The 21,418-nt window shown below is 40.4% G+C and overlaps 1 protein-coding gene across 1 annotated transcript in view; it reads left to right on the forward strand.

The window, feature by feature from the left end:
* PKD1L3 (polycystin 1 like 3, transient receptor potential channel interacting) overlaps positions 1-21,418 on the forward strand; it is a 67,383-nt gene that overhangs the window by 38,961 nt on the left and 7,004 nt on the right. Inside the window, exons 12-23 of the mRNA XM_043981208.1 lie at positions 806-984; positions 3,009-3,155; positions 5,459-5,661; positions 7,323-7,522; positions 10,060-10,243; positions 11,747-11,939; positions 12,029-12,263; positions 14,884-14,983; positions 15,763-15,906; positions 16,656-16,841; positions 17,581-17,899; positions 19,022-19,245. Of these exons, the coding sequence (XP_043837143.1) occupies positions 806-984; positions 3,009-3,155; positions 5,459-5,661; positions 7,323-7,522; positions 10,060-10,243; positions 11,747-11,939; positions 12,029-12,263; positions 14,884-14,983; positions 15,763-15,906; positions 16,656-16,841; positions 17,581-17,899; positions 19,022-19,245 (2,314 nt within the window). The remainder of the gene's footprint in view (positions 1-805; positions 985-3,008; positions 3,156-5,458; positions 5,662-7,322; positions 7,523-10,059; positions 10,244-11,746; positions 11,940-12,028; positions 12,264-14,883; positions 14,984-15,762; positions 15,907-16,655; positions 16,842-17,580; positions 17,900-19,021; positions 19,246-21,418) is intronic.

The raw sequence follows: 21,418 nt of genomic DNA on the forward strand, positions 1-21,418 counted from the left end.
TCTTGACTTTCTTGAAGTCCTAGCTAAAATCCCACCTTTTACAGGAAGCCGTTCTTTCCCAATCCTTCATTCTGGTGCCTTCCCTCTGTTCATTATTTCCTGTTTATCCCGTATATAGCTGGTTTGTACACATTTGTTGTCTCCACCTTAGATTATGAGCTCTTCAGGAGCAGGGATTCTTTCTTTCCTTTCTGGCACATAGTAGGTGCTTAATAAATGCTTACTGACTAACTGGATACTTTGACTTGTTGACTTCTCATAGTGGTTTGTCTTGGTCTCACCATTTGCTAATGCCTTTCCCTTTGAACTTACCTGCCTTCTACTGTGTGTGTGTGTATATGTATATATATATATATATATATATATATATATATATATATATATATATATATATACATATACACACACACATATATGTATGCATGTATATATGTGTACACACACATATATATTCATGTTCTCATTAGACTGTGAACTCCTTGAGGGTAGGGACAGTTTTTCCTTTCTTTGTGTTCCTAGCACTTAGCACTGTGCTTGGCACATAGTAAGTGCTTAATCCACGTATGCTGATTGATTGATTGTTTGCTTTAAAAATAAATAATTTAAGAGATTGTATGTCCAACTTCTAGACTGTCCTTGCCTAGACCTAAGAATCTGAAGGACTGACCTTCATTTAAATCCTCCTGTAAATCTAATGAAGCCACCAAGATCTGCCATTCTGATGTTCTATTTCATTCATTAGGCCCAATCTCCAAGTGTCAAGTATTAGAAACTCTTGTGTTAATCTTTCTTCATCCAATTCAAGGTTATTCTCATCCTTTATGGGTCAGAAGGGCGGAGCGATCCTCACCACCTGAGTGACCCCCAGAAAGTCGTCTTTGAACGGGGGGCACAAGACATCTTCCTTCTCAGCACCAGATCCCCACTAGGGGAGCTGCATAGCATCCGGCTCTGGCATGACAATTCTGGTACCAGCCCATCCTGGTGAGTGTCTTCTTTTTATTCAGGTTTGTTTTCCTCCCCGTGTGTCTAGGTCACCAGCATCTTGGAGAGAGACCAGCACAGCTTTACAGTAAAAAATGCTGATACTCTTGAGCTAAGAACTGGTTAAATGAACATCTGTTTGGGAGGGGGAGTCACTTATTAAGATCTACTACAGGTGCTCTGACTATTTTGCAGAGGCCCGGCTTTTAAAGCCTCTCCTCCTACCACATAGTAAATGTTTAATAAATGCCTGTGCAGGCAGAGAAACATAGCCACACAAACACTAGACCATGTAGCCAATGAGAGGCATATACCCCAGGCCTTTTCCATTTCATAGTCAGAGTAGTTGCTAGCAATTTTTATACATGGAGCAAGCAACACAAACTATATCTCAGTTATTCATGATGGGAAATGCACTGCATAGTCAGAAAAAAAACTATGAAATCTGAATGCAGATTGAAACACACTATTTTTACCTTTTCTTTTGTTTTTTTTTTCTTTCTGGAGGTTTTCCTCTTTTGTTCTGATTCTTCTTTCACATGACTAAACTGGAAGTATGTTTAATGTGATTGTTCATATATAACCTATATCAGTTTGTTTGCTGTCTTGGGGAGGGGGAGGGAAGGAAGGGAGGGAGAAAAATTTGGAAGTCAAATCTTACAAAAATGAATGTTGAAAACCATCCTTACATGTAACTGGAAAAAAATAAAATACTATTAAGGAAAAAAAATAAAACAAACGAAATAATAGAACTCAGGTGAGTTGAGGGTGGGGCAGCTGCAATAGCAGAGACCCTGTGATACCACAAGGTCTCTTCTGGGGAAATTTGGGTAGAGAGGAGAGAAGGGGGGGAGCCCCCTTAGTGAGGGTCCATCCAATCAAGATGGGGCAGAAGAGAAAAGCACAAGAGCCACTTATTTTAACTAATTATGTTTGCTAATTAGGATCTAAGGTCAGCTCTTTCTATGTGGCTGAACTGCAAGTGCTGTCTTCTTCTAAATTCAGCACCCTGGGACAAAACCTCAGTTACCAATTTCTTTTTTTGGTGGGGCAGTGAGGGTTAAGTGACTTGCCCAGGGTCACACAGCTAGTAAGTGTCAAGTGTCTGAGGGGTCCTCCTGAATCCAGGGCCAGTGCTTTATCCACTGTGCCAGCTAGCTGCCCCTCCCCAGTTTCAAAGAACTCATGATGGAAAATGTTCTCCACATCCAGAAAAAATTACTGTGAATTCTGAATGCAGATTGAACCATACTGTTTCTACTTTGGGTTTTGGTTTTTACTTTTTTGAGGATTTTCCCTTTTGTTCTGATTCTTCTTTCACAGCATGACTAATGCAGAGATATGTTTAATGTGATGCTACATATATAGTCTATATCAGATTACTTTCTGTCTTGGGAAGAGGGAAGGGAAGGGAGGGAGGGAGAAAAATTTGGAATTAAAAATCTTATGGAAACAAATGTTGAAAACTATCTTTACATGTAACTGGAAAACAATAAAGTACTTTTATGATTAAAAAAAAAGATACATATTTTTTTAAAACCCAGTCACCCAACTCTAGTTATGGCCCTCATGTCAATGTTTCCTCCACAAACCCTTTCCCAGTAGATATTTCCACCAGACTACTATTTTCTTCTTAGGCAGTAAAAGATTCCTCTGGGAGTGGGAAAAGGTTAGGGCCTATTTAGAAACGAGAATGACTGTCACTTTTCTTTGGATCAAAAGACAGTGCTAGAAAGGCCCAGGGTCATTTAACCCAACCCTCTCATCTTATAGATGAAGAACCGAGGCTGAGAGAGCTTGACTAACTTCCCTCCAGTTACACAGATAATAAGTACCCAAGCTGGGAATCAAATCCAGGGCCTCTGACTGCAAATTCAGGGCTGCTTTCCTCTGTACTTTTGGCTTTCAGTAACAGGATCATCATCATGACAAGGTCTCATCGCTGATGGATCAAGACCACCTCCTTTGCATTCAGTAAACAGCTGATGCTAATTCTAATAATGGGACGCTCTGTTTCACTACAGGTATGTAAGCCGAGTCATCATCAGTGATCTGGCCACAAGGAAGAAGTGGCATTTCCTCTGTAATTGTTGGCTGGCTGTTGACCTGGGAGACTGCCAACAGGACCAGATTTTCACATCGGTCTCAAAGAAAGAACTCTTTTCCTTTAGGTATTACTGCTAAATAACAACCAATACTGAATTCTCTCCTGTCTCTCCCACCACATGCCCTGGGCCATCAGGCCTCACTCCATCCTTTTGACTACTCCCAGGATTTCTGCTGTAGCTCCTGGCTCTAATGGACATATTGACCCCGCCTTGGTTCACCAGACCTCTAGGATCTCTACGGATGCACTGGAGTTTTTTTTTTTTATAATGGACTCATGTAGAATACAAACACCGTAGGCACCTTAAACTCAACATGTCCAAAACTGAATTCATAATCTTTCCTCCCAGACCCTCCCCTGCCAACTTCCTTATTACCATCCTCCCATCCCTTGGGCTCATAAGCATCCTGGACTTCTCACTCTCTCTCACCCCCCATATATAGTTAAGGTGCTGCCAAGGCCCATTGTTTCTCTCCAAAGAGCCACCATTTCTACTCTGATATTGCCACCATAATGGTAGAGGACCCTATCAAGTCAAGCTTTGACCAAAGCAGTTAATAGTCGGCTGATCGCCCTTTCTCCACTCCACCTTCCTCCACGCAGCTGCCAAGTGGCTCCCTATGGCCTCTAGGAGCAAATATAAAATCTTGCTTGGGTGTTAAAGGCCTCTATATCCTGCCCCCTCCCACTTTCCAGTGATCTTACACCGGGCAACTGTACTCAGCCATCCAGGGACAATTAGCCCCTGCTATTCCTCGAACAAGAAACTCCATCTCCTGATTGGGCATTTTCCCTGGCTGATGCCTGGAATGAGGTTCCTCATTCTGACTCCTGGCTTCCCTGGCTTTCTTCAGGTTCCAGCTAAAATCCACCTTCTGTGGGAAGCTTTTCCCAATCTGCCTTCATTGTTGCCTATCTCCAATTGATCTTTTCTGTGGCTTGTTTCTACATAGCCATTTGCAAGTTGTCTCCTCCATTACAAGGGGAGCTTCTTGAGGGCAGGGACTGTCTTTTGTCTTTCTATGTGTAGCTCCAGGACTTAGCACAGTGCCTGGCATATAGTGGTTGCTTACTAAATGTTTACTGACTGACGTGTTCAAAGCCTAAAAGAAATGAAGGTGGGACTAAGACACTCTGAAGCATGTAAGGAATTTAAAGTTCTTGCCTCTACTTCCTAGTCCACCCTGCCCCCCACCTTTTTGCTAGGATTTTCATGATACTTTATATTTGTGAGGGAATGCTGAGTGAGTTTACCATGAACAAACAGTCCCTTGTCTTTTCTTAGCTTGCTCAGGAAAAAGAGAGAGAATCAAGAAGTGGGGGGTAGGAATTGAGAAGTGTGGGCCAGACTTTTGAACTCAAGTGATTTTTGAGCACTGATTAAAAGGATGAAATAATTGAGCTTGTTTTTATTTTAACTTTTGTTAAGACCTCCCCTTCCCCATCCCCTGAATCTTCTAAGCACCATATAAAAGTTGGTACTAGCAAGAGAATGTTGTGCACAGTGACAACAATATTATTTGATGGAGAACTGTGAATGACTTAATTCTCAGCAATACAATTATACGAGACAATCCCAGAGGACTAATGATGAAAAATACTATCCACCTCCAAAGAAAGAACTGATATTGATTGAACACAGACTAAAGCAGGCTCTTTTTCACTTTCTTTCATTTTTTTCCTTTTATTCAAGTTTTCTCGTACAAAATTACTAATATAGTAATGTTTTACATAATTGCACATGTATAACCTATATCTGATTGCTTACTGCTTCAGGGAGGGAGGAGGGAAGGAGGGATAAAATTTGAAACTCAAAACTTTAAAATGTTTATTATTAAAAAAAAATTGGTGCTAGGTGGTTCAGTGGATAGAGCGCTTGACCTGGAGTCAAGAAGACCTGAGTTCAAATCCAGCACTTAATAGCTATGTGACCCTGGGTAAGCCACCTAGCCCCTATCTGCCTCAGTTTCCTCATTTATAAAATGGGACTAACAAAAGAACCTGATTCCCAGAACTGGGAGAATAAAATGAGGTAGTATTTATAAAGTGCTTTGCAAAACTTAAAATGGAGTATATAAATGCTAATTATCATTATCATTATTATTATTGTATAAAATAGCAGACATCTCTATAGCACTTTAAGGTTCAGAGAGTGCAGTGCATACAGTCCTTGCCATACATGCAGCCTTATGTCCATTGATAACTGAGGCCCAGAGAGGTTGGGGGACTTGTCCTTGGTTCCAGAGGCAGAAAGGGGTGGAGGTAAGATTCAAATCCAGGTCTCTCCTCTCCCCCAGCCCAGCAATCTTTCTATTCTTCGCCCAAGAATTTCCTAATGGTTTCTTATCTCCTGTGTTCTCTCTTCAGAAATTTATATTCCTCCATGATTGTAGAAAAATTCACCCAGGAGCACCTGTGGCTGTCAGTGGTGACCTGCGACCCCTGGAGCCAGGTCACAAGGGTCCAGCGACTATCATGCTGCATGACCCTTCTTATTTGTAACATGGTCATCAACATCATGTTCTGGAAGCTAAACAGCCCTGAGGAGGACAGGACCATGCAGAATAGGGGTAAATCCAGCCAGGACCTCCATAATTTGTAGTTATCCCTTCCACATTGCAGGGGTTAGGGGCGTCCCAGTGATCTGGAAAATCTGCATAAAATATTTTGGCCCTTACTTCGTACCAGAGAAGATGTTTGGATTATTATGGTATTGAAAGATAAAATATGTTGACATTATACAATACCATACATATATTCATTTCTGAGTATCTAAACTTTTTCTGTGTCATTTGCTGGCCTTCATGTGTCATCTGTAGCTGCCACAAACTCCGCAAAATCCCATTTAGTTTCTTATGCCGACCTGCCCTATATTGAAACCATGATGGGGAAAGTTGCAATGTGAAAAGGATGACTGTACTCCCCTCCCTGCTAGAATCAGGAAAAGAATGGGGGCCTCCTTTCCTTCGCAGCCTGCTCTTACCTGCTTACATTTATTTATTCATCAAAAAACTAGCATTTGTTTGGAGCTTTACATACCCTGTGAGGTAGGGCCTTCTATTACCATCCCATCCATTTTAATAGAGGAGTTGTTGTTTGTCCTTCTTTCTTGAACAGCACCATGACATCACGGTGATGTCATGGCTGGCAGTGAATTGGATTTAAAGGAGGCAGGGCTATGCAAGGTCACCAACCTCACTTTCTCCTCCAGAGCCATCCGGGTCCAGTGGCAAGATACACATCAGGATGACTGGAGATGGACCCGGATGTTTAAGGCAATTGGGGTTAAGTGACTTGCCCAGGGTCACACAGCTAGTAAGTATCTGAGGTGAGATTTGAACTCAGGTCCTCCTGACTCCAGGGCCAGTGCTTTATCCACTGCACACCTAGCTGCCCCTGAGCCTGAAAGAGATTAAGTAGTTTGCCAAGATAGTAAGTGATAGGGTTTGAATCTGTGACTCCCAACTCCAAGCCCAGCATGCTATACACTGCACCACCTAGCCACCAGCTGAATACACTGAGTTCTTTGGGCTCTTAATAATTTTCTATCTCCAGCTAAACCTGCAACAAAGTTGCTATGTAAGAATTTTTTAGAATTTCATTTTATTTCTATATTGACTTAACAAACACCAAATAAAACAAGCATTCCTATATATTATACAATGGGAGTGCATTGTACATGAAACTACAAACTTCCATGCACTATGCTCTTATTTTTAAGTGTACAGCAAATTCAACTTGTCACTTGCAAAGCTGCCCTACCCGTCTGGGATTCCCTCTGGTCTCTTCTCTTCTTTGGAAGAGAGAAGAAAAACCCACCTCTAATCCTCCTTTCCCTAATAACAATAAAAATATTAGTCTTTATATTAAAGCATGATACAAATGTTAATGTTTGATTATTATTACCTCACAATAACCCTGTGAGGTAAGTGCTATTGTTATTCCTATTTTCCAGAAGAGAAAACTCTGGTTGAGAGAGGATGACTTGCTCTGAGTCACAGTTTGTAGGTATCTGAATCAGGATTTGAACTCAGGTCTTCCTGATTCTACAGTACTTTATCCACAGCATCACCTGGCTCCCTTCCCTCCTACCTCTTTTCTCCCTCTCTCACCAGGGAAATGAAAAGCAAACCCCTTATAATAAATATGGCTGCTATAAAAGTAATTGTGAATGACCTGGTGATGATATTGTGCATAGTGAATTTGAGTACTATGTGTATTCCCTCACTAGGACCTTTTGCTGTGACCTGGTCTGAATTGCTTATCAGCATCCAAACTGCTTCCATCCTCTTCCCAATCAATCTTGTCATTGGGAAAATCTTCCCACTGATTCAGCCACAGGAGAAGATTCCACCTCATTTCATTCCCATTCAGGCATCTTCCTCCTCAGACACATCTTTTGGGCCTGTAACTGCTCAAAAAATGATTGAGGTAAGTTCTGAACCACATTGCAGATCTCTCCTTTTCAATAATAATAGATATCTAAGGTGAGGCCATCAGGGCTTTGTCTCCAGAGCCCTGAAATTTAGCGGGTGAAAAAAAAAGTGAAATGTCTGCAAAACAATTTCCAAATTTGTTGCATGTACATTTTAATAGCATTTACATTCCTCTATAGCACAAAATCAATTGAGGTTAGCACAAAAAATAAACATCCCCACATATCCCAAGTCCCTCTCCTCTGGTTGAACAATACATAAGATCCTCTCTGGCCCAACCCTACTCTGCTAATCCCCTTCCCTTTTCAGATAGAGGCTTAATCCAGATGGATTTTCTTGGTGTCCCAGGTTCTCACAGGACCAATGTTCTATTCTCTTTCCCCATGGAGCTAGTAAGCTTGGGTCTCCCTTTGTTGTTATTTATTTAATTACTTCTTGGATTATTTTCCAATCATGAATTACAAAACTGATTTTGAGGGAGTGTTTTCTGCTGTTTGTCCTGGGTGCCAAAACTGATTGCTACAGCTCTGTACCAGAAACTTTTGTATGAGTAAAAGAAAACTTCACAGAGTCCCATTGATCCTTTTGTCTTCATTTTTACTAAGTTGTGACTAATTAGACTTTAAACTTTCTTCTGTTATTTATAAATGGGCTTATTCTGGGCAATCAATAAGCTGTGATTTGGGGGTTTGATATTTCCTAAGTCCATTATTTCTCCTAGCAGATGGTCTCAGTGTGTAGAAATGAAGGGTTTGGTTTTTTTTAAGTTTTCTAGCAATCTTATCATTCCACTCCTCTTGTAATTATTCTGTGGTATAGAAGTATTCTATGGTGTATTCTGTGATGTACGTAGTCTTCCCCCTTACTCAGTAAACTCCAGTGTCTCCATCTTACATCCAGGATCCAACGCAAAGCTCTCTGTCTGGAATCTAAAGCGCTTCCTAGTCTGGCGCCTCCCACATTTCTGGTCTTATACTTTACTTCCCTTCACATACTCTATGATCCAGCAATGCTGGCCAATTTGTCGTTCCTCAAACATGACATCCCATTTTCAGTTACCATCCCTTGCACTGGCTGTCCTCCGTGCTGGTAAGGCTCTCCCTTGATACCGCGGTCTCTTAGTTCCTGTGGTTTCCTTCAAGGAAACAAGGAAAGGTGAGACAACCAGCATTTATTAACTTTGTATGCCAGGCACTGTGCTAAGCACAAATATAAGCAAAAAGAAAGGAAGGGGGCAGCCAGGTGGCACAGTGGATAGAGCACCAGCCCTGGAGTCAAGAGGACCTGAGTTCAAATCCAGCCTCAGACACTTGACACTTACTAGTTGTGTGGCCCTGGGCGAGTCACTTAACCCCAGTTGCCTCACCAAAAAAAAAGAAAGAAAGAAAAGAAGGGAGAGAGAAAGAAAGGAAGAAAGAAAGAAAAGAAAGAAAGAAAGAAAGAAAGAAAGAAAGAAAGAAAGAAAGAAAGAAAGAAAGAAAGAAAGAAAGAAAGAAAGAAAGAAAGAAAGAAAGAAAGAAAGAAAGAAAGAAAGAAAGAAAGAAAGAAAGAAAGAAAGAAAGAAAGAAAGACGATTTCTATCCTCAATGGGGGGGAACAGCACACAAAATGGAGCTGAAAAGGGGGTAGTGGGAAGGTACCTGCACAGGGGCATGCACCAGAGTCCAGAAAATGAGAGCAGGTCCAGGAGGGTCGTGAAGCTTGTCTTCCCTGGGCCATTCCCCACAATGGAGGCCCCAGGAGGAATTCACCCATGGGAAAGCGGGGCTGGCATGGCAGAGGGAAGGCCCAGCTCTAATCCCATCTCCTGAGAAGGCCTTTTCGAGGTGCCAGCATTTTCCCCTCTGAGATTACTTTCCATCCATTCTGTAGCCAGCTATCTACATGTTATCTGCCTTTAGAACTCGTGAGCTCCTGGGGACAGAGATTGTTTTGACCTTTCTTTGTATGCCTAGTGCTTAGCACAGCACTGATGCATAGTAAGTGTGTGTTGACTGACTTATCCCAATGTCTCCCTTGTTGCTGCTTTTAAAGACATTCACAAATCACCAAATGAGGTGACAGCTTTCTGAGGAAGTAGGTTATTTACTTATCTGGGTAGATGTTATTCCCACCCCAAATAGAATATAAGTTTCTTGAGGGCAAGAACTTTTCTTGTGTGTGTGTGTGTGTGTGTGTGTGTGTGTGTGTGTGTCCAACACTTAGCCCGGTGTCCGGCACATAGTAGGGGCTTAATAAATGAATGGAAGCAGCAATGGCAGAGAGCCCCAGACACCTGAGTTCACCTCCTGCCTCAGACACGTACAAACTGTGTGCCCTTGGACAGGTCCCTTAGCCTCAGCACCCTCATCTTAATAGCGTCTGAGGTCCTTTCCAACTCTACATCTATGATGATGAAGCAGCTTTTCCCCTCAACAAAAGATAGAGCCCTACTCTTTAGCATTTCTTCTAATACCTTCAATACGATCGCTCTTAATTGATGTAAAAAATAAGGGCACCACTAACTTTTCTCCATCTTGGTTCCACATTCAGGAGTTGAAGGAAACAGTGGGATTTTTGCACATGAAAAATGCATGCTCGCCTTCCAAGTGGGAAGGCTCCAACTGGACTTCTGACAGTGTGACAGAACTCGTCAAGGTGTTGTCAAGCCTCATTCATTCTCATCTGGAGAGGCAAGGAGGTCACTGGCAGCAGACAGGGTCACATCTCACAAATGGTAAAGTGCTTTTCATTAACTGACCCCTTCTCTCTCCTTACCTCCCCACTGTTTCTAACCACTGAACTACCGAAAAGGGGGATTTTACCTCTGACTGGTTTTAACCCCTTTGAGCCGAGACCTCTTGATTGGGCATGGTAATTAGTGAAAAACCCGCCCTGACACTTTGAAGGACTTTTCCGAGGCCGGTGCTGACAGTGATTCCATTGAAATATTCCCCTAGGACACCTGAGACCAACTGCCCTGCTTCCTCTCTAGGAAGCTACTGTAATTCCCTGTTCATTTCTAGAGACCACTGAGATGCTGTGACAGAGGAAATCAATTCCTGCACACAGTTTGTTTCTCATAGTGACCACCTGGTATATTTCCCATATAAAATGTTTCTACAAATTAGGCCCCACGAGACTGTAAGTCTTTTACGTGCCTTTGTGCAGGCTTCCAAGACCGGTTTGGGAAATGCCCTCTTGGAATCCCTTGCTTCCTTTAAATCTCAGACTACACACCACCTCCTTCCATTAGACCTTCCTGATTCCCCCCATGTAGGCTTTGCATCTGCATTCTTAATCCCTGGCACAGTGTAGATACTTAATAAATGCTTGGTTTGTTCAGGCGTTTCTGACTCTTTGTGACTCCATTTGGGGTTTTCTTGGCAAAGATACTGGAGTGGTTTGCCATTTCCTTCTCCAGCTCATTTTCCAGATGAGGAAAGTGAGGCAAACAGGGTGAAGTGACTTGCCTAGGATCACACAGCTAATAAATGTCTGATAGGTGGTGCAGTAGATAGAGCGCAGGGCCTGGAGTCAAGAAGACCTGAGTTCAAAAATGACCTCTGATACTTCCTAGCTACAGGGTCCTGGACAAGTCACTTAACCCTGCCTGCCTGTTTCCTCATCTGGAAAATGAGCTGAAGGAGGAAATGGCAAATCACTCCAGTATCTCTTGCTAAGAAAACCCCAAATGGGGTCATGGAGAGTTGAATATGACTGAAGACCCAACAACAACAACCAATAACTGCTTAGTGATTGATTGGAGTGGGGAAGGAGGATGTGTTATTACTTGAATCATTCTATACCCTCGGTATCTAAGTTCCTTACAGCTGAATGATTGTAGAGAAGAATCAAGTATAACATGTAGATGGAAGCACAGCTCAGCAAAGGTAGATGAAGAAAGGTAAATTGAAGTCATCCATCTTTGTTAATAGTCAATCAGCCCCAGGGGGCAGCTAGGTGGCACAGTGGATAAAGCACCGGACCTGGATTCTGGAGGACCTGAGTTCAAATCTGACCTCAGACACTTGACACTTACTAGCTGTGTGACCCTGGGCAAGGCACTTAACCCCCAATTGCCCTGCCTATATATACATATATATACATACATACATACATATATATATATATACACACACACACACACACACACATATATATATATATACTCAGTCAGCCCTGATGAAGAACTTTCCCTTGAGATGCAGTCTCACATTCATAGGGAATGTGCTTTCAGAGGTTCCAGAAAATCTCTGCCATTTAAACCGTTACCTGCTCAGAGCCCTGGAGAGGCTGCAGTTCCAGTGCAATACACTTTTGGCAAGGCCATCCAGAAAGCCCCACGACTTCCTGCACGCGGCCAGCCAGCTACAGAGACTCAGGAAGCTCATGGAGACCCAGATTCTCTCCATGGCTCAGGGTCCACCCAGGTAAGAGGATCCTTCCTGCCTCTGTTTCCTACCTTCCTCCTTCTGCATCATTTAATGCAAGATTCTTGCCCTCAATCTCTTCTCTTTAGTGATATCACAAGTTTCCCTATGCTGGACTCAGAGGAAGAGAAGCTTGCTGTCTTGAACTACCTGCCAAAATGGTCCATTTATGTCTGTTGGCTCCTTCTGGGTGTTACAAGCCTAGCCTCCGCCTTTTTCACAGCTCTTTATAGCCTAAAACTGAACAAAGATCAAGCGACCAGCTGGGTCATTTCAATGGTACTGTCAGTCCTCCAAAATATCTTCATAATCCAGCCAGTGAAAGTAAGTGAGAATTTAATAAAAATGAGACTAGGACTGAAATAAATTTACGTATTTAGTGCTGCTCCAAACTACCAAGGAGATGTTTAATAAAATGAAACAAAATGATAGCAAAAGACATTTGGCAGAATAAAGGACTAGAACAGGGAGGGTTTCTTAACCTAAGATTTCTTTGTAATATTGAATGTTTAATTTTATGAATTTCAAAACATTATTCTGAGAAGGGATCCATAGGTTTTACCAGATTGCTAAAGAGGTCCATAACACAAAAACAGTTAAAAACCTCTGCTATGTACCCTCAAAGGCAGTGTGGTATAATGGATAAAGAGCTGATCTTAGAGCTAGGAAGACCTGGGTTCAAGGGAAATAGTGAAAAAAGCAGAGCATTACTAAACCAAAAACTATATAATAACCACTATTTAACCAATATTTGGTGGTGGTTAGAAATAGAAAAAGTGAACAGTAAAAAAAAAATAGCTAAGCAAAAAAACAACAACAATTTAACAAAAAGTAGTTCAGTGTTTGATAAATCCAAGATATATAAATCCAAATTATAAAGGAAAAAGCTCCTATGTTGCAAGAACCACTGGGAAAACTGGAAACTCGTTTGGCAGAAATTCGGTTTAGACTAGCATCTTATACCACAATAACACTCCAAATAGACATTTAACCTGGATACTAAAGGTTACATTTAAAAAAAAAAAGAACAGAAGGAAGTCTCTGTTATAATTATAGTTGGGGGGGCAGCTAGGTGGCACAGTGGATAGAGCACCGGCCGTGGAGTCAGGAGTACCTGAGTTCAAATCCGGCCTCAGACACTTAACACTTACTAGCTGTGTGACCCTGGGCAAGTCACTTAACCCCAACTGCCTCACTAAAAAAATAATAATAATAAAAAAAAATAATTATAGATGGGGAGAACTGTTAACCAAACAAAGAATAGAGGTGAGAATTAAAACAATTGAATTAAGAAGTTTTTACACTAACAAAATGAGTACATATAAAAAAATCTTTTAATCACTATCTCTGGTAAGTCTGATATACAAGATATATATAGGAAATTGACACAAGTCCATAAGGCTAAGATCCATTCTCTAATAGGTAAGTTGTCAAAGAATATGAACAAATAGTTTCCACAAAAGGAAAATTGAAAATTATCAATTCAATATGAAAACATGCTTCAAACCACTAATAAGAGAAATACAAATAAAGACAACACTGAGGTTTCAACTCACATTTTTTTTTTGGTGGGGCAATTAGAGTTAAGTGACTTGCCCAGGGTCACACAGCTAGTGTATGAGGCTGGATTTGAACTCAGGTCCTTCTGAATTCAGGGCCAATGCTTTTTCCACTGCTCCACCTAGCTGCCCCTCAACTCACATTTTACAAAGATCTTTGTAAAGGCCTGTGTTTAAAACTACCAGCCATTGATGGAGAGGATATGGTGTAATGGGGAGACAGCTGGCCTCAAAGACAAGTCAACAAATATTAATTAAACATCTACTATATGACAGGCACTATGTTAAGTACTGAGGATACTAAGAGTGGAAAAAAATCCCTGCCCTCAAGGGGTTCACAGTTTAATGAGGGAGACAATGTACAAATACCTGGGTTCCAGTCCTGGCTCATACATAGTGGCTGTGTGAACCTGGCTGAGTCACTTAGACTCTTACAGCTTTAGGCGACCAGATTATAAGTTTCAGGCAAGGTGTCTACTTGCATTGGTAGGAGTTTCCTCACCAGGTTTTTTGTACACCAGTGAAACCACAGGTAGATTTGCTATTCCAGCCATTGACAATACTGCCAAATAACACAGCTTTATAGCCCTATACCTCCAAAGGGGCCTGGTCATTGCTATAGTAGTACAATTAACATCGACAATTGAATTTTTTAAAAGCTGCCAAAAGGGGCAGCTGGGGGGGGGGGGCGGTTAGGTGCCACAGTGGATAAAGCTGCCAAAAATACAAAAAAGCTGAACCAAATAAACTTTGCGGCTTCTCTTCTTTCCAAATGATTTTTCCCTCAATGTTCAGTATCTGTCCTAATTCAGTTAAGTCCTAATTCTTTCTCTAACTAGCAGCATAAACTTGCGAACATCATCTAACCCCACCATCAGCCTCAGTTTCCTTACCTATTCCCTGAGAGGGTAGAACTAAATGATCTCTAAGTTATCTTCTAGCTCTAAGAGTAAAGACTTTCTATGATGTTCTACTTGACATTTTTTTTTTAAATCATTAACAGAGTCCCTCCAAAGATACACTAGGGAATGAGATCTACAAGTCATCACAAGCTGTCCACTTCCCTTCCAATATTGCAAGATGTTCTATTTTTCATATTCAAGGGTTGTTCATAAAGCACTGCATAAGATAATATACACTTTACTCATGGGAACACGTTTACGTACCTCAAACATTAGTAGTTTGGGACTTTATAATGGTTATTTTACAAAGACAGTGAAATCAGACAGTTTTAGGTTTGACACTGATAAGGGTAACAGAAATAATGGTATTGAAATCCATTCAGCGTAATCAATTCTCATTCTAGCCAAAAAATTCAACCTCTTGCCCTCTTTTGGATTCTGTAATAACATGTTCAGCAAAAAATCTCTTATTCTCTTGTATAGGTGATGATACTCACACTGTTTTTCTCACTGTTGCTGACAAAGATATCATGGCATAACAAAGAGAAGGAACAGCACATAAGAAGAATCTTGGCTCTCCTGGGTAATTCCTCTAAGTCCTATGTTTCCCGTTTTCTTTAGCTTTAGAGTCTTTCCTTTGAAATGACCCCCAATTGGGGGGTTAGTTGTTTGTATGTTGTTTCCCTCTTAGACTGTGTACTCCTTGAGGGCAGGATCTATCTTTTGCCCTTTTTTATATCCCTGGTGCTTAATACAGTGCTTGATACATTGTTGTTCAATCATTTTCAGTTGTGTCGAACTCTTTGTGACCCCATTTGGTGTCTTCTTGGCAAAGATACTGGAGCAGTTTGCCATTTCCTTCTCCAGCTCATTTTACAGATGAGGAAACTGAGGGAAACAGGGTGAAGTGACTTGCCCAGGTTCACACAGTTAGTGTCTGAGGCTGGATTTAAACTCAGGAAAATAAGTCTTCTTAACTCCAGACCTGGAGCTATATGTACTATGGTGCCACTTAGGTGCTCCTGCTTATTATCTATTAGGTGCTTAATAAATGCTTGACTTTCAGTTGTACTGTGCTAGCATGATCGATTACAATCTAGGCAGGGCACATTGAAGTCAGATGGGAAGACCTCTAGCAATGCCTTATTGAATCAAACCAATTTTCATTTTGTCATTGTATCCTAGCACATAGCAAAGTACCTTCAAACTAGCAGACATTTAACAAATGCATATTGGGTTGGGTTGGATTCATACATTTAGGGATCCTGCACCTCTGGTCTAGTCTTCCTCTGTCCAGGGCTAAATTGATCAGTATTTCACCAAAGCACAGTGTTTCTTTTGCCTCCATCCATTTTTTGACAGCAAGATGCCCTTCCTTGTCACCACCTGGTTTAAGAGATGAGAACAACCCCATCTATAGAGTCCCTGCTGTGAACAGCCCAGTTAAAGCTCCAGAAAGAAGCACAAAAGAGAAACAGTTGTACCAACTGGCGAGAGAAATTTTCGGTATGAAAAAGAATATGACAGCAGGTTGAGAAAGCAATACCTTTCCAGAGAAAATAAGAAAAATACAGGGGAGAAGACATTTATCTATTGAGAGTTTCTTTCTTTTTCTTTCTTTTTTTTTTTTTTTGAGAGTTTACTTCTGGGTTGTAGAAGGCAGTGTAGTCAAATGGAAAGATGACTAATCAAGAGGGGAGGGACCCAGGTTTTAGTCCCAGCTCTGCTAATTCCCCAGACAAAAAACTCTTAATTTCTCAGTGACTCTTTTTCCCTATGTGAATAATAGAAATAATGACAACAGACCTACTTATCTCACAGAGTTGCTAGGAGGAAAAGTGAATCACTTGGAAAAAAATGTTTAAAGACACCCCCAAATGATATGGTGTTATGTTTATGATTTCCTTCCACTGCTATCAATGCAGCTGAAACACATCCCATGGATTTCGAAAGACAGGTGCTACTCTGCTTTGTGAACACAGACATCATACATACATTATGTATTATTGTATAACTCAACGATGTAGCAAACTCAACAATGGTGCTGATGTGTGTGACCTCTGATATTTTTCCCTCCTTTGGGAAAAATTATCTAGTGAAAAATAAGCAAATGGGGTGGGTGGAGGGAGGAATCCTAGCAGGGAATTCCAATTTCTTGGAGAAAGTATAGCTTACTAATTGCTAAGAAACCAAGCATTCTATTTACCATATCATTGCTGCCTCTTAACTACTCATTTGATTTCTCTGTCCAACAGTACAAATCCTTTTCTTTATAATGTTGATGATTTCCACTCATTCAGAAAGGCATTACAACAAGTTTTACCTCAATCAAGCCATCCAGAAAAGAATTACTAACCACTTTGAAGAGATCCAACGTATTAAACATTTCTACCAATGGACTAACAACATCCTTATTCCTAATCTGTATGGGGATTACAAAGGTAAGTATCACATGGTGGGGACCCCAACAACTAGCATGGTAGGGACTGAATAATTCATGTTGTTAAATCTTATAGGTTCCCCACAACGTTTGGGTTATTTTCTTGGTAATTCTTGGTTTTCTATCACCTTCATTTCTAACTAGTCTGGGGCAGCTAGGTGGCGCAGTGGATAGAGCACCAGCCCTGGAATCAGGAGGACCTGAGTTCAAATCCAGCCTCCGACACTTAACGCTTACTAGCTGTGTGACTCTGGGCAAGTCACTTAACCCCAATTGCCTTGCCAAAAAAAAAAAAATCTATAAAATGGTATCATTTATAATTTGTTTTTTAAATGTGTAATTTTACCAAACAATAAAACCATCCTCTTTGTGTATAAAGGGTTGTCACTATTAATGTGTTGCATAATTTGTTACATAATTGGCGATATATTGTTCACACTTCATTCTCTATCACTTTTTGTCTTCTCACATTTGTTTTTCATCATATTTGCCATTATGGTACAATATTTAGTCACATGGATTACACTGAACAATCACTGGATACATGGATTGTTTATAGTTATGCTATTTAACAAATAAAGTAATAGTTTTTGCATAGATTAGTTTCTTTATAAAATTTTAGTGAAATATTTTGGGTCTTAGTACTGTAAGTCCCATTACTTTAGGTTTTCCAGTAAACTGTCTAATGCTATCTTTTCTCTCTTAGCTGGATGATGCTTTAATGATTTTTTTTTCTCTAGGCCTCATCGCTGAAGGAAATTCCTTCCTTATAGGCAGTGTCCAAATTCGCCAGATCCGTCTTCCTGATACTGTATCCTTTCCAAATAGAATTTCTCCCAGTGAACAAGTAAAGCCCTATTATCAGAATCATCAGGAGGATAAAAAGAATTATGGAGTTAATTGGGCCCCCCTTGACCTGAATAGCACCAATCAAGACAGCATTTGGTGTTATCAGAGTGAGGAAGCCTTGGGTGACTATGCTATCCAAGGACGGTTTGCAGTCTACTCAGGCGGAGGCTATGTTGTTGCCCTTGGGACCAGCTCTGAGGAAGCTAACAGGTGAGTGAATCTGAACTCTGAGCAAAAAAGGCTCTGGGATGCAGCTTTCTATCCATTCATCAAAATATATTGTAAATTCAGGTTGACAGATACCACATCTATTTACTGTGGAACTCACATATCAGGGACCATTTTTTTTTTAAAGGAAATTTACCTTTTACATACAAAGTTCCAGGTTTTGTCACAATCTACAGGTACGTTCTAGTTTGGGCAAAAATCCATTCCATGAATTTCTGGTAAGATATTTTCTTTTTCACCCACAGACACAATGGTATTCAAGTATAACTCAAATTTGGCCAAACTCTTTTAAATGTCACTTGGGCAAGACTATCTTCACAAACACTATTTACCCCAAAACTATATGCTAAAATTATCAGAAACCCAGGCAACAGTTTGGTGTGCATCTAAATGAAGGCTTCACTCACCATGTGAGAAAGTAGTAGATTTGACATCAGAGGAGCTGGGTTCTAGTTCTGGCTCTGACACCTAACTTATTGTGTGACCTTAGACAAGTCACTTAAACTCTAGTCTATTTCTTCATCTACAAAACAAGGGAGTTGCACTAGATGACCCTTCAAGGTCCATTCCCTCTATATAACTACTTAATATCACGACTTAACATTTAAATATTTTATTTTCTTTAAACTTGCAAGGAATTGGGAGGGGGAAGAGATAGGTAAATTGCCCAAGTAATGATCCTAAATGATCCTAAACCTGACCCATAAAGATAAAACAGAACAGTGCTTCACCTGAAAAACTAATGTGTCCATTCATATCAGCAACTAACCTGCACAGTACATAAAAATTCCTTCTGAATAAGTTCTTGAAATGTTTAGCTGTATTATGTTGTATTTAATGCTGAGAATTTTTCTTTGTGAAATTATAGACAATATTCAAATGTTTGCTTTTATGCAAATACTGATAGAAATATTAGCATTTTTAATCAAATGCAAATTTCACAAAAAGTGGCCACTCAAAAGGCAGAAGACACCTCCCCCCACCCCCGCCAAAAAAAACCCCTGCTAGTATCCTGTTTTATGATAAAGAAGATAGAAATATTAGGGCATTTTTTTCCTTCTTGGAGTTGGATAATTTTTCCTTTTTTCTCCTCTGCCTCCCTAGAATTCTTCAGCACCTGAAGCAAAGCCACTGGCTAGATAGACGCACCAGAAGCCTATTTGTGGCATTTGTTGTCTATAATGCTAACATCAACCTCTTCGGTGTGGTGACCCTGATCCTGGAGTCTAATGGTGTGGGTAAGAGCACCTCTTACCCTCCCCTCCCCTCGTCCTTCCACACTCCCTGGTGGGTAAAGGGAAGATCTGTTTTACTTCATTTTTTTTTTAGTCATTCTAAATAAAGGGCATTTCTCTTGTTGAAAACATTTTATTTTTAATTTCAAAACCCTCTTTAGGTACAAGGCTTCAAGCTTATATAAATCCCTGAGACTTCTTGGTAGCAGGCTAACTTAATTATCAACCCCTTATTCCTTCTCAAGAGTCCACTTGTTCTCTTCCAGCTTCTGATCAAAATTTCTTTCTTGGTCCACTGTAGAATAAGAACAGTCTCAAAGTTTCAGTCCTCCTATCCTGAAGCTAGCACACAACCCTTTCAATATTTTCTAAAGGTTTTGTTTAGTTGTTTTAGTCATGTCCAACTCTATGTGACCCCCATATGAGATTTTCTTGATAAAGATACTGGAGTGGTTTACCATTTCCTTCTCCAGTTCATTTTCCAGATGAAGAAACTGAGGCAAACAGGGTAAAGTGACTTGCCCAGGGTCACACAGCTAGGATGTGTCTGAGGCCAGATTTGAACTCACAAAGATGAATCTTCCTGACTGCTGGCCCAGTGCTCTATGCACTATGGTGCCCCCTAGCTGCCCCAAAAGTTTTTATTACTAGTAAAGCAAAGAAGATGGGGGAGATGTTAAAAAAAAAAAAAAAAACAGGTAGTAAAGTCACAAAAAGTTTTCAAAATCTCACTGTAATGATTACTTTATGTGTTGTAAGGCTGGACCTGGGGTCAGAGAAACGTATTTAAATCCCAAGTCAGGTATTTGTGACCATGGGCAAATAACATAACCTCTTAGGACCTGTTTACTCTTGTTCCTCCCAGTGCCTTCCCCCAAAACTATCTTCTTCTGTCTTCTCATCTACTCATCTATAGTGTCTCCCTCAACTCAAAAATTCCTTGAAGGCAAGGACCATTTTGCCCTTGCCTCTGTATCCCCAACACCTAACACAGTGCCTGGAACACAGTAAGTGCTTAATAAATGCTTGTTGATTGGCTCAAGGTGGGAATTCTACTTTCTACTACCAATCTCACAGGGTGGTTTTGGGGAATGCATTTTGTAAACCTTCAAGAACCATATAAATGCAAGTTATGATGACTGGAATGTAAATAGAACGTGGCTTGATCTCTCTTGGCTCTGTCACTGTCTCCTATGTTGTCTGGAGTCAATCATGCACTCCATTTGTACTGGGACTCTTAGGTAGGTGGAATCTTCACTAAGACAGATGCTCCATCCTCACCTGTACCCACTTCATTGTCTCTATTAGAGACTGTGTAGGGTAAGAAAATGTGAACACTGGGGCTTATAGTAAGTCTATGGATGCACAAAAGGCTCAAGTGAAAGTCATCTACATCCCACAGGCAATTCCAAACTATGTCCACTATCTTCCAAGCTCATGTAGGAAAATCTGCTTAGATCATTTCTGACAGTCCTATCCCCAGAAGCTGTATACTGTGTATGTGACACATAGCAGTTAGGAGGTTCCATCTTTCACTTTCATTACAAACAGGGAAGAGACAGATTTCACTCCCTACTTAAGAACTGCTTGCTGCACCCAGTCTACTCAGGTCACTGATCTTAATAATGACACCAAATCAGCCAACAAGAATTTATTGGCTACCATGAGGCAGGTACTTGGGAATGAAACCAAGATTTTGTTTAATAGCCCTCCTCAATAGTGTACTGTAAATTCAGGTTGATTTAAAACATTAGAATTTGTTTCCTTTTAAAACTGTTTTTAGAATGTATTGCTTCTCATAAGTTCCATGAGCTTATTATGCACTATGTAAAGGATTTCCTTTGATTGATCCTAAAATGTACTTGTGTTTCAAGAGAGATTCCCATTAAGAAAAAAAAAAAAAAAGAGGTAGCCCCTGATGCCAGCATTATGGGATCTAGTGAGCAGGTATATGTTCACAAGAATTTTCATCATTTTTAAACCTCAGTCACATCTTGTAGACTGAAGAGTTCTAATATTTTTAGTATAACCTTATATGGAAATAAGAGTTCATAACTTTTTTATTGGGATATTAACATCTTCAATTTGTATACACTACTCAATAGCACAAAATAAAAGTGGACAACTATACAGTCATTTATCTTTACATACTTTTATTAGAATTTTTCTTAGGGAGCAAAAAATATATTTTAATTCTTTAAAACATTTACAAGTTTCACTTATCAGTATTTACATATTTCTATTTACCATCCTACCCTTTCTATTT

Source organism: Dromiciops gliroides, chromosome 2 (assembly GCF_019393635.1).
Source record: "Dromiciops gliroides isolate mDroGli1 chromosome 2, mDroGli1.pri, whole genome shotgun sequence".
Taxonomy (NCBI): domain Eukaryota; kingdom Metazoa; phylum Chordata; class Mammalia; order Microbiotheria; family Microbiotheriidae; genus Dromiciops; species Dromiciops gliroides.